Source organism: Phasianus colchicus, chromosome 9, assembly GCF_987193195.1.
Source record: "Phasianus colchicus chromosome 9, bPhaCol1.hap1.1, whole genome shotgun sequence".
Taxonomy (NCBI): domain Eukaryota; kingdom Metazoa; phylum Chordata; class Aves; order Galliformes; family Phasianidae; genus Phasianus; species Phasianus colchicus.
In genome coordinates, this window is record NC_143444.1 from 9935430 (window position 1) to 9947487 (window position 12058).

The following is a 12058-nucleotide window of genomic DNA, read 5'->3' on the forward strand; positions in this document are numbered from 1 at the left end:
TGTGCAGGGTTACCAGCCACTAGACCAGGCTGCCCACAGTCACATCCAGCTCTCAAATGCCATACTTGATAGTTCACTTGAGAGATAACAGTGGGTCAGATACAACACAGGCATAAAACCTGTATGTTTGTAGCCAGATTCTCAACTGGTGATCACGTTACTTCATACCTTCACAGAATCTAATGTTTGCTCTTGCTGTGGATGAAACAAATGTAAAAGAATACACGCATTTACTACTGTTCCAAAACCCAGAGAAATGACGAATACAGTACTTTGAGTAAGATGTTTCCTCCTTAGCAAAAAACCCAAGCAGTTACTCAAAACTGTCTGCAGTGATAAATAAAAGTCAGCAGGCGCCTTTGTTTCCTTTCACAGGAACATGGAAAATGTTGCTTATCGCCAGGGAGGCCTTCCTCACAGCCATCATTCTGTAGTACTGACAGTGCTAGTCCCTTGCATGAGTTTTGCAATTACAACAAACAATTAAGCTATTCTTGGTAAGCTACTTATGCATGTATGTTTTTCAGAGATAATTATGAACCATGATTTACAGCAGACTGAGGCCATGGGAACTACTATAAGAAGAAAGTCGAGATAAATTCAGAGAAAGGAAGACAAAGGGCAGAAAGATAAACCAAAAGGACAAATTATCTGCTTTCTAGAGGAGACTCTTTTCTTGTGGCAGAAAAACGAGTGCTGGAAGATGAACTAAACAGGTTGAGTAGAAGTCCGTGACACTTCTCCATGCTTCAGAGAGACAGGATTGATCAGATTCAAGGCTAGCTCTGCAGGGATGTATTTATAGCATGGGCAGTGCCAGAAATCATGGCTGGGCTTCTCTAGGTTTGGCAGAATCAATGTAGCAGTTAAATAAATCCTCTTGTTTAGCTGGCTTGATGTAACACATACGAAACCTACTGGGTATATATTTTTATTGGGAAGTACATTATGTAGCAGCTTTTTGGATTCGTGTGTGTTGTTCAGTATTCAGTAAGAGCTCTCAAAATACCTCTTAACAACACTTCACCCTAAATAAACACTTCACTTTATTCCTTACATATGTGAAGTCTCCAGCTCCAATGTATGAGGGAAATAATCTACAGAATTCTGTAGCACAGATGTTTGTTGCCTGTTTATTTTCTTTTACCTGCTCTGATTAGATGCATTGAATTAACTGAATTATTATCTGCTGTTGTTAGCTTGAAGGAGATCAAAATACACATCTTCACATCTTTTCTTTGGCTTTTGGGATTTGATATTGTGCAAATGACAACTTAATTAATATTTGTACTGACAAGAAACAAGAGGACTGAGTTCTAACATCATGAATCTCAAAGGAAAAGAAAGGTTTCCTTCTACCACAACTGTAGGCAATTGATAATGTGGCTCTTAGAAGCTGTGGTGTATAGAGGCAAGTAAGTGACTCACAAATGACAGGTTGTTTTTTCTCTCCTTTCTTTTTGTCCCCAGCTGCTCAGCTGCCTTAATTAACTTTGAATACAGCTCCCTCTCCCTTCCAAATTATTTTCCATGCATAACACTGAAAGGATCCAACTGAAAAAAAAATGCATAAAATCATCTTCTTTTCAGTGCATTATATGCTTTATATGCTCATGCATGAACACCTTGCTCAGATACCTGTGCTAGACCCCCCTCTGTTTTTTTGCATTACAGTCAAATGTCTCAATCAAATGACCATTTAGCTCCTGTGTGGCTGTATGCCAAAGATATAAATATCAGCCCTCTATACAACATCCAGCTTGCCTATATTTCTTCTTTTCTCCTGCTGTCTTGTTGACATCTTCTTTTTTTTTCTTTTTTTTTAACACCAGCCAGTGATAACTGAGCTGTGAGGGTGCCTGTTTTTACTTTAAAGCTTTTATCTCTGCTTTCCTAAACAACCTGTGTTGGCGTAAACATCTCAGATGTCAACTCACAAGAGAAGGAGTTGTTATGATTCAGACTTTATCTTTGACTTCATTAGAAAACTTAGTTAAAATTAAGTAGCGTGAAAAACAACCCTGTAGAAGTTAATACCTAGTTTTCAAACAGAACAGAAGGTTAAGCTGAAAGCTAACATAACTACAGTTCCTAAGCAGCTGTTTATTCACTGTGCTGTTTTCTTGTATTTTAGAAACTTGTTTCTTCACAATCAAAAACATTGGTGTATTGGTTTTCCCTTTCATCCATTACCTATCCCAGCCTGGTTTGGGACACACTGCCAGCAAGGCACGACTCAAAAGACAACTGATACAGGGAATTATGGCTCAGGATCTCTCTATGACATGCCTACTTTTCATATATTACCTCCAAGTGCAAGGTTCTGATACCACCCTGTAAGTTTGCACCATACAGGCTTCTTGTGCAAATAGGAATTTTTGTTAATCTGCTGCTATAAAAACAGCAGTTTGTTCATCCAGGACAAGATCTGGGACAAACAATCTGCTGACTAGTACTAATTTAAACTCATCAAGCTTCCATAGTTTTCTTCTGAGAATTACTTCCAGTTCTCCTTTAGTCAACATTTGTGTTTGTATAGCACTTAGAAATCATGTGCATAAGGAGCACAACACGATGTAAAACATTTTGACAGATTGTTCTGGAAATCAAATCTTTTACCTGAAGGGACACATTGCTTGGGTGGAAAATAACAGCTAATTTCTTTATGCAGAGTAGCTCTGTGGTATACTGAAGATACACAAAGTTATTCACATGGAAAAAAAAAAAAAATGCATTTGTAAGCTGCCCATGCCATATTATTGGAAGGTGGAAGATGGGCATTTGCATAGTGCTGTGATTAAAATGTATTTGCATCTGCTATGACAGGTGGTTCCATTTCACTAGGATGCCAGCAGTGCCTAGGTCATCTTCCAACTTAAGAAACGTGGTAAATCTACATTTACTTGTATTGCTTGGATCAAGAGAACCTTCATTTTCCTCCTGAGGTTATGCTATATGGAGTGATCCAACAAGCCTGGCTGTGGAATGGATTCAACAAAGGCCAAGTGCTGAAGGGCATTAAGGTATTGAACCTGACAGCAACACACTTAAAACTTTTGTGGGAGAGTGGGGCATTTTCTCACATTGCATTAAGGTGAGTACAAGGCAACTCTTTTAGGAATATATAAAAAAATGCAAGTGATTTCTTAGATTAATACACCAATAGTGCGAGCTGAAGAGTTGCTTTACACTGCCTGTTGAAATAGTAGCATCTAGCTCAGGTGTGGTTAAGCAGAACACAAGATGATAGGCTTAATTGCTCCAATCAGCCAATACCTTTTCATAAAGGATGTTGGTCCTTATCAAGTAATAGGGGTGAAGGACGAAATGTGCAACCAACAGATCCACATTCCCTTTCCTACAGTTCTAGCTCTGTTACCATCTGCCAAAGGCAGCACATTCATAAATCCATTGCAGGTCAATAGAGAGCTTGTTTGTTTGATGCAGTGTGTTATGAATAACCAACACATTTGCACAAGTAGCTGATGGATGCGTTGTAATACCGAGACAATTTTTCTCCTTATGAAATTTCAGTAAAATATTGGTCTTGTCTGGCACTATTTTATAGTTCATGGTATATATTCTGTGCAAATTAGACCAAATAACTAATGGCAGAGAATAAAGATGGTAGTTCTTATTTTGTCATTCTATTATTACTTTAGAAGCAAGTGAGTTCAAAGATAAGAAATTTGCAGGAAAAAAAAACCCAACAGCTTCATTTTGCTGCTGGAAATCTTCTTCAGTATTAAGAAAGTAGGGCTGAAAGGGGTACCTTGGGTCACTGTATTTGATAATAGTTTCCTATTATCAAAGGCAATAATGTAAAATAATCTCTTTCATAAATGTATCAGTCTCTACATTTGAAGTACAGAGAAGTAGAGAGGACAAAAACCCCACTGGGGGAAATTATCAGTGGCACTTTCTGAAGCCTTCTGTTTTCCCAATGAAAATTTTTTACTGTTTATATCCACTTGTTCTTTTACCAATATTCATCTTATTCTCAAGCTAATACATATATATATATTTCTCTATTAAAGGAGAATAAAAGGAGCTGGGTAAGGGCAGCAAAGGATTAGGCAGCACCGCAAGGAGAGAGGCATGAAAGTAAAAGCTTCCTTGTTCAGGAGAGCAAGGGAGCAAGGAATATACTGAGAAAGAAAAGTGTTGAGAAGAAAAGAATAAAGAAAGAGATATGACAGCAAAAGGAAAAATTATATGAGGATGTTTCTGGGACAGAGTGGTGCTCTTCGCAGAGATCACACCAAATGAAGTATCAGGAAGAGCAGAAGAAACTGCTGCATTACAGTTTTCAAATACCACACGACCCCATTGTTTGTAACAGCATCAGTGAGAGAAGACTTGTTTGAATAAATGAGAGACAGCACTTCAAGGGCTTAGACCTTCGAGATGAGTAAGGTAATGGATAAGTCGCAGCTGTGCTTAGAGCAGATACAATAATAAGAGCAAAGAAATCCAATGAAGAATTTTCTAGCTAGGTGCACTGAACCTATTTTCCATCCTGCTGTTCCACAGTAAGCTGATTTCTCTAATAAGATGTTGTTCAGAGCATAACTGTAAGATAGCATGGCCACTGCTGAAAAATAAGCTGTAGTTCTGAAAGAGAAAATTGTAAAGGAGGTGTTAAAAGCAGTCTGTCAGCTTGCATTGTACTCTGTGGGGACGCACGTGCTAATTGTATTGTTCCTGCTATCATATCACCTTCAGCTTGAAGATCAGTCAGGAAAAGAAATTCTGCCCTACCCGTGACAGTCAGACAGTGGAACAAAAAATGCCAGTGAAGTGAGTTGTTTTTTATGGCTATTTTAATCTTAGGCTTTTTATGAGATGGTCATCTTTTAAATGATATGGACACTTTTTGTTTTCCTTCTCCCTTACAGTGTAAAATGATGATTTTGGTTCCTTGTTGTCACTTCTGCTTGCCATTCCCATCTAAATCCAACGAAATCAGTGAGATCATTCTCTGACTGATCAGTGTTAAATCAAATAGTATTACTGACGATGAAGAGAAGCAGAATTATGTTTGTACTATCTTATCTTTGCCTTTTGTTCTGCTGAAGCACCCCAAATTTGTTATATTTAATTAGAATTTATTACTGTCACTGAAAGAAATTCTCTGCTGATTAATCTCATTAGCACACAACATCCCACAAAGCACTACGTGATGCTACATTTAGCTTTCATTTCTGTTTTTCAATCCAGACTGAATGTATTTGCTCTCCAGTTTCCCTCCTGTATGCGTGCATACATATTTATAAATACGTATATCATTTTCTTCTATTTATTTAAATGTCATTTTGTGCAATCTGGATACAAGTAAACCAACAACTCCAAAAGCACTTGCTTTTAAAAATGTCAGTGCAGAAACCAACTGTAATCATTATAAATATAACTGCAGTTACAGTACGTGGTGGCACCATAATAGAATCATACAATCACAGAATGGTTCGAGTTGGAGGGGACCCTTAAAGGCCATCTGGTCCAACTCCCTGCACTGAGCAGGGACACCCACAGCTCCATCAGTGCTCAGAGCCCACCTGGCCCGACCTTGGCTGTCTGCAGGGATGGGGCACCTGCAGCTGTCTGGGGAGCCTGTGCCATGCCTCACTGCATGTAAAAAAGCATTTTCCTTACATATAATCACATAAGATCTTGACAAATATACATAGAAAATAGCACTAGTGGTACATGGGATCCTTTTTCACTCTGTTGTTCACATATCCCAGCTTCCCACCCATCGTGACCGCAGACACTGCCAATGGCTTGTGATGCTCTGCCAACACAACAATGCCCTCCTTCACCTCTGGTTCTTCCTGCCTGCCTTGCACACAGAATGCCCAGCCTCACAACAATTAATTTGTGAGCTTTCTTGAGGAACAGAGGCTAGTCAGAAAATATGATTTATGTGTCTGTAAGAAATTCCATGATTTGTTTTGACTGCACTGAAACAAAACACTTCCAAACTGTTCAGTTCCCCCTTACTACCAAATAGAGGGAAGATGCATACAAATATTTCCAGAGCTGCCAGAAAGTCAAGTGATGATTGCATTCACATGGAATGTAAATTCAGTTTCAAACCCCCATGCCATCGTAACCTGTGTAAGATAGATAATCACAGGGTGGGAAACTTGGTTTCCTCTCAAGATCTTTGTATAAAATATAACAGTTTCAATAAAAGCAACATGAGGCAGGGATCTGTTGGATACCTTTCTAGGTATTCTAGAGTTTTCATCCTCTTTTCACTACATAGAAAATCTGTATCTAAAATTTGGAGGGGAGGGAGTAATCAATGGCTTACTCAATTACTCTGCTCTGGGCTTGCTCTTTAAACTATTTAATTTGGGTTCTTTGTTCAGTGCAAAATGTCAGCAAAACCTCTTCTTTGTTCCCTCTGAACTTTTTAAGCAATTGTATTTTAAATGTGCATTAATTTCAGTAGAATTCAAAGGATGTTTGAAAAAATCTCCTACTCAGTCTGTCTGGAGTAGATAACAGGATACCGACTTAAATAAATCCTTTGTCTTTCACTGCATGTCCTTAGAGGTTACGTGGAGAACTGACTGACTCTTGAAATGACCTGCCTGCAAGATTTGCTGGAGGATATCTTTCACATTTTATATATTTTTTAAATTTTTCCTCAGCAAAAAAATTTTAGTTGCATACCACTGAACTGAGGTTCAGTGATGAAATATACTCCTTACCAAACAGAATATGACCAATGTCACCAATCAGATTTATTCTTCCTTATTGCTAAATGGTAGTTACGAGATTAACACTCATTTGGAGATGCCTGATATTGAGAAAATCAAATAGGAAAATAGCATGCAGGAAAGCAGGTAAGCACACATTGATTCCATCAGAAGCTGTGTGCTAAGAGGCACATCTCTGCACAGTGCTTCATTTTTAAGAAACCGTTTTCTTCCAAACAAAAATTGTAAGCAATAACAATAATACTGATCGAGGGAGTTACTTTTCTCTGCTGGAGGTTTAAATTAAAAGCTCATAAAGTGTTAATTTCAATCAAAGACAAGTTTAGTAGGACTGAAAGTGTTTACTTTAACCTTTATTTACATGTATTCAGATTTTCATACTGCTAAGAAACTGAGAAAAAAAGCCCATAATGCTACCGGCGTTAGCATAATTGTTTAGATAATTCTACTCATTCCAAGCAGTAAGTGTCATATTGATGGTTAATCCATTTGAACTTGAGAAGGAATTCAGTACTCTAGAACATTAATATCCCTCCTATGCTTTTACTGTAGTTCAACCAATTGCAAACATTATTAATGCTGTTTCTTGAATGAATTTTCCAGTGTCAAATAACATTCCGTTTTATGAGTGTAGGTCCTCTATGCCTCCACCCCCAAAAATGCTCCCTCAATGAGATATCCAAATGATAGAGTAGCTGCCATGGCCTGCACAGGCAAAAGATCACGATGCTATTTTCAAGGGTAGATGTTGTTTCCATAGGTCAAACACAGAAGAAACACTGGCTTGGTCTGACTCTGTGGATACACTACTTGCTAATAAAGGTAAGAGTACATGAAAAGTGTTAAAAATAACAAAACCATGTCAAACCAACTCGCAGACGTTGCCATCAGGTTTGCACACTGCTGTCTGCCCACCTCACCATGTACTCTGAGCCACAGTACTGCTGCATAAGCCTTGCTCAGATTGAAACTCATCACCTGAAAGGTGGCATAGGAGCTAGCTAGCCTCAACTCTGAGAGCAGCACACTGCCACAGCACAAATTAATGTTCAGCACGATGCTTAGAGTGGGGTCAGCCTCACATCCCTGATTGTCTAGTTGCTCCAAATCCTCTTATAGACCACCATGACCCTGATTTCCTTTTGAATAATGAGCACTGGAGAGACCGGCTCACACGAAGCAGGTATTGGGAGCCTTCCTCTGTTAATAACTGGCAGAACTCCCTTCATCACCTTACCACTGCTGTTGTTTCACACCCTACTTATTTTCCCCATAAGAGCCTCCTGGGGCTAGCTGCTGGCTGGTGGGCAAAACAACTTCAGAAACATAAGTGACAATATATATCCTGCATATATATGCACACATGTATAGAATCTATATTGATTTTTCAGCTTCCCTCCCCCCCTCAAGTCTCACGCATTTTTCTCCAGATGGCCTGGCAGCTTTTAGGAAGTTTTTGAAGTCAGAATTCAGTGAGGAGAATGTAGAGTTCTGGCTGGCTTGTGAGGACTTCAAAAAAACCACGTCTTCCACCAAGATCGCAGCCAAAGCCCAAAAGATTTATGCTGACTTTATCGAACCTGATGCTCCAAAGGAGGTAAAGATTTTTTTTTGCATGTACTTTGGGTACTGACTGAGGATGGGAATCGAATGGAAAGTTCAAATCCCAAACTCCTGGAATGACAGAAAACTCATTTCAACTTGGCTGTCCTTCAATTGTTATGTCAGCAATTTACCAGGTGGAAAACTTCATGTGAAACAGAGCCTGATTTGCTCAAATTCCTAATTTGCTCTTTGGTGATCTGTACTTCATAGGATTTGGTCTGGCAAAAAGATGAAATAATCAAAATCAAGTTTTCCACTTTTTTTTTTTTCCCCCAGTGATGCCAATTGTCTAAGAACCAAATAAAATTGAAAAATTGGAATGCTAGAAAAAGAAGGGATGACCTCCCTGCCAATTGGCATCAGCTTGGGTATGTGGGAGGAAAATCAGAAGCTGATTGTGTCCTGTACACCTCAGCATTCCAATCCAACTGATATTGATTTTGTTCCTCCTTCCTTCCTACAGATCAATATTGACTTCCATACAAGAAATCACATCTCTCAGAACATCTCAGAACCCACCCTCAGTTGTTTTGATGATGCCCAGAGGTTAATCTATAGTCTCATGGCAAAAGACTCTTTTCCCAGGTTTCTAAGGTCAAAGGAGTATAAGGACCTAGCAAAGAAGCAAGACAACAGAAATGACAAAAGGTGGCTCCCATTTTTGTGAGAAGGTAAAAGCTAGAGGCCTGAGTGATTATGAATTTGTAGATGCCTCCTGTTACAACTCAGGACAGGTAATATTTTATTAAAGTGATTGTATGAAGCAGAACTCTTAACTGGCTTGTTTTTAATGTGTGTGATTCTGCCAAAGTTGGTGGAGAAATATTCTAGAAACAGAATGGAATACGCTGACAGTTGAGTTTTTTTAGTAAAAATTTTGCAATTAATATTTTTTCCAATAGTTTCTTCATTTGTTGCAGTGATTTTGCGTTTTATAAGTGAAATGTTCTGGTTCTGTGGTCTACCATCAGTTTTTTGTTAGAAGTACGGACTCAATAAATTCCTTTCATGGGACTTGAATACACTTATTCCCTTTCATCTACTTATTTGTAAAGAAAAAAAAAATTAAAAATCTCTTTAAAACATGTTCCACACCACTCAAAATAGAAGAAGAAATGTGGTAGATGCCATACTGTGAATGACAATGAATTAAGGGCATTACTTAACAAAAAGCTGTTTTCTAACAAATGTTCCTAGCATTCAGAGCAAAGGGGTGTTTCATAATACATGCTCTTTAACACGACTCTCTTCATTTTCCTTTGTATTTATCTCACTTAGTTTTTTTCACTGAAACATCTCATCTGTTAACTACCTGACTATTTGGAGGAAAAAAACAGAGTAAACTTCTCCTCATACATTTTCAAGTAGCGATTAATTTACTTTTATTCTCTAAATGCACTAGTTACAATGTATGCTTACACTCGTGGCGAAGGAATGGTAATAATGACTACTTTTTTTTTTTCCTAATTAAATACAGACCCATAGAATCACAGTATCATTACGGTTGGAAAAGACCTCTAAGATCATCCAGTCCAACCACCCACCTACCACCAATACTGCCCACTGACCACGTCCCTCAGTGCCACATCTCCACGATTCCTGAACACCTCCAGGGACAGTGACTCCATCAGCTCCCTGGGCAGCCTGTTTCAATGCCTCACTGCTCTTTTGGAGAAGTTTCTCCTAATATCCAGCCTGAAAAGCACTGAACAGTTTTAGTGGAGTAACCATATTAAGTGGAATTTGTCATAGTGTCACAAGAAATGACAGGATTCCAGTGCAATTTTTGGGTGTCTCCAAGTGCACACTGTGATCTTCTTCAATGCTCCTCAAAGATTTATAGCATATTTTTAGGTGAAGAATGAACTGTAATATATTCCTGAAGAAAAATATATTCTATATGGAGAAGGAGGAATATTCACAATTGAAAATAATTCTAAATACAAGAGGTAACAATAAGACTAAACCAGCAAAAAAAACCCTAGTAACTTTCATTTTATATGAATTTGATCCTTTTGCTATTCTCCAATACCCATAGCCTATTCTATCACCTACTTTTTCTTCTGGCTTTCTGCATTTTTTTTCAATTCGTTCTTCCTCAGCACTAGTGGTTAGCAGAGAAATGAACATGAGAGCCGAGGCTGAGCTACAAGGAGGATGTGGTTTTGTTCGGCAGCCCCGCAGCTACCATTCATTTTGCAATGAAACTTCAGTGGAAAATCGCAACTTCCGCCTGGGCACCGTCTCGGTATCCTTTCAGCACTGGGGAATTTCTGCTGATTGAAGTCACGATGAAGACAGTAATCAGGACTGCTGAAATTACATAATTTACTCAAATATATAGCAAGCCATTTTTCCCTCTTAAAAATCCAGGTCTCGTTTTCAGAAGAGGTGAGGTCAAGTCACCTTTCTTAGTGGGCCAAGAAGGAAGTCCGAAAAATCTGCTGCACCAATGGTTTGTGATCTAAGGAAAAGAGAGACTTGAAATAGCTTGTTCTAGTTTAGATATGGAGGTTGGCAGCCCTGCCTGAGGAAGAGGGTTTGGAGCTTGATGATCTTTGAGGTCCCTTCCAACCCAAGCCATCCTATGATTCAATCATTCTATGTGCGATAATGAAATCACAGATGCCTGACAGTGCTCTTTTTCAAATTCCACATTCCTGACACATTCCACAAAGAAAACCAGAGAGCAGTAGAGCAGGAGGCTGCCAGGGATCTCTAATTCCTGACCAAAAATACAGGATAAAGAGAAGTTAAAAAAAAAAATAGTCCATCTTCATAAAAATAATCCCTTATCTTTTTTCTGATAACTCTATAAAGAAATAGTGGGAAACCCTCAGTGGAAACACATACGTCTGCACAGATGAACATGGACTATATCCAGAGAAGTGGATATCTGACTAATTCTCTGATCATCAGCCTAATTATCATTAAAAAAATAAACCGTTCTTAACATATTATTTTAGCAATTCTGTAATAAAGTATCATGGAGGATTTTAACACTATTTCAGTTAATTTAGGATGCTTAAACAGAAATGTACAGTGATTACACTTTTAAGGGTTATCAACAACTCAAGTATAATAGAGAATACTAATTTTTCCATAATCTTCTAATTAAAACTACATCAACGAAGTAAATTAAAAAAATTGTTGAGCAGACCATTCAAATCTTTATAAATTAATCTTTCTGTCTCCTGTTTAAATATGAGAAGGCACTTTGCATGATTGCTTTAAATACATATACACGATCACTTGAGATTTGTATATGATAATTTGATGTGCATTCTCAATCTTTCAAATCATTAAAGCATTTTCTTACTACGTACTGCAGTGTTTTGGAGTTGAGCAGTTGGATTTTTGAATATTTATATAATACAAAATATGCATTATTAAAGATCCATTTCACAAAGCATCTGAAAACGTCTAGATGTGAAAGATGGGAGCCAGTCATCTTTATTCTTGTTCATTCCCTACGTCTATGACTTTCACATTTAAAGAAGTCATAATCAAGCATCCCAAACCCGGTAATTTGACAGAGGAAAAAAGCCAGGCACTAAAGTACAACTTGTAAGGCTGAACTTTGCCCAAATCTCACAGCTTTACCAAGAATTTCCAAGAGTGATCTTGGCTTGTTTCTATAACCTGCTGTGCACAAGTGTGAAATGGAGAGGTTACCTGCATTTGGAACATCAACACGCAGGACAGGGGTGCCTGTTAATATTTAA

General features: G+C 38.2%; 1 protein-coding gene across 3 annotated transcripts; it reads left to right on the forward strand.

Annotated features, from left to right (window-relative positions):
• Positions 1–4733: 4733 nt before the first annotated feature.
• On the forward strand, positions 4734–11636 carry RGS21 (regulator of G protein signaling 21). Of its 3 annotated transcripts, XM_090146127.1 has the most exons (5): positions 4734–4800; positions 7474–7550; positions 8159–8325; positions 8797–9004; positions 9811–11636. In XM_090146127.1, exons 1-4 carry the CDS (start codon positions 4790–4792, stop codon positions 8998–9000), a joined length of 459 nt encoding a protein of 152 aa, XP_090002253.1. In that variant the 5' UTR covers positions 4734–4789; the 3' UTR covers positions 9001–9004; positions 9811–11636. The 3 variants fall into 3 exon arrangements, with proteins under 3 accessions (XP_090002253.1, XP_090002252.1, XP_090002254.1); XM_090146126.1 differs by lacking the exon at positions 9811–11636 and having other exon boundaries at positions 8797–9315; XM_090146128.1 differs by lacking the exons at positions 4734–4800; positions 9811–11636 and adding an exon at positions 5849–5929 and having other exon boundaries at positions 7489–7550; positions 8797–9315.
• Positions 11637–12058: the final 422 nt, after the last annotated feature.

Excerpts from the sequence above, each read along its gene's own strand:
- RGS21 (XM_090146127.1), top strand. Across the intron at positions 7,551-8,158 it reads TACACTACTTGCTAATAAAG|ATGGCCTGGCAGCTTTTAGG; the intron begins GTAAGAGTACAT and ends ATTTTTCTCCAG. Across the intron at positions 8,326-8,796 it reads AACCTGATGCTCCAAAGGAG|ATCAATATTGACTTCCATAC; the intron begins GTAAAGATTTTT and ends TCCTTCCTACAG.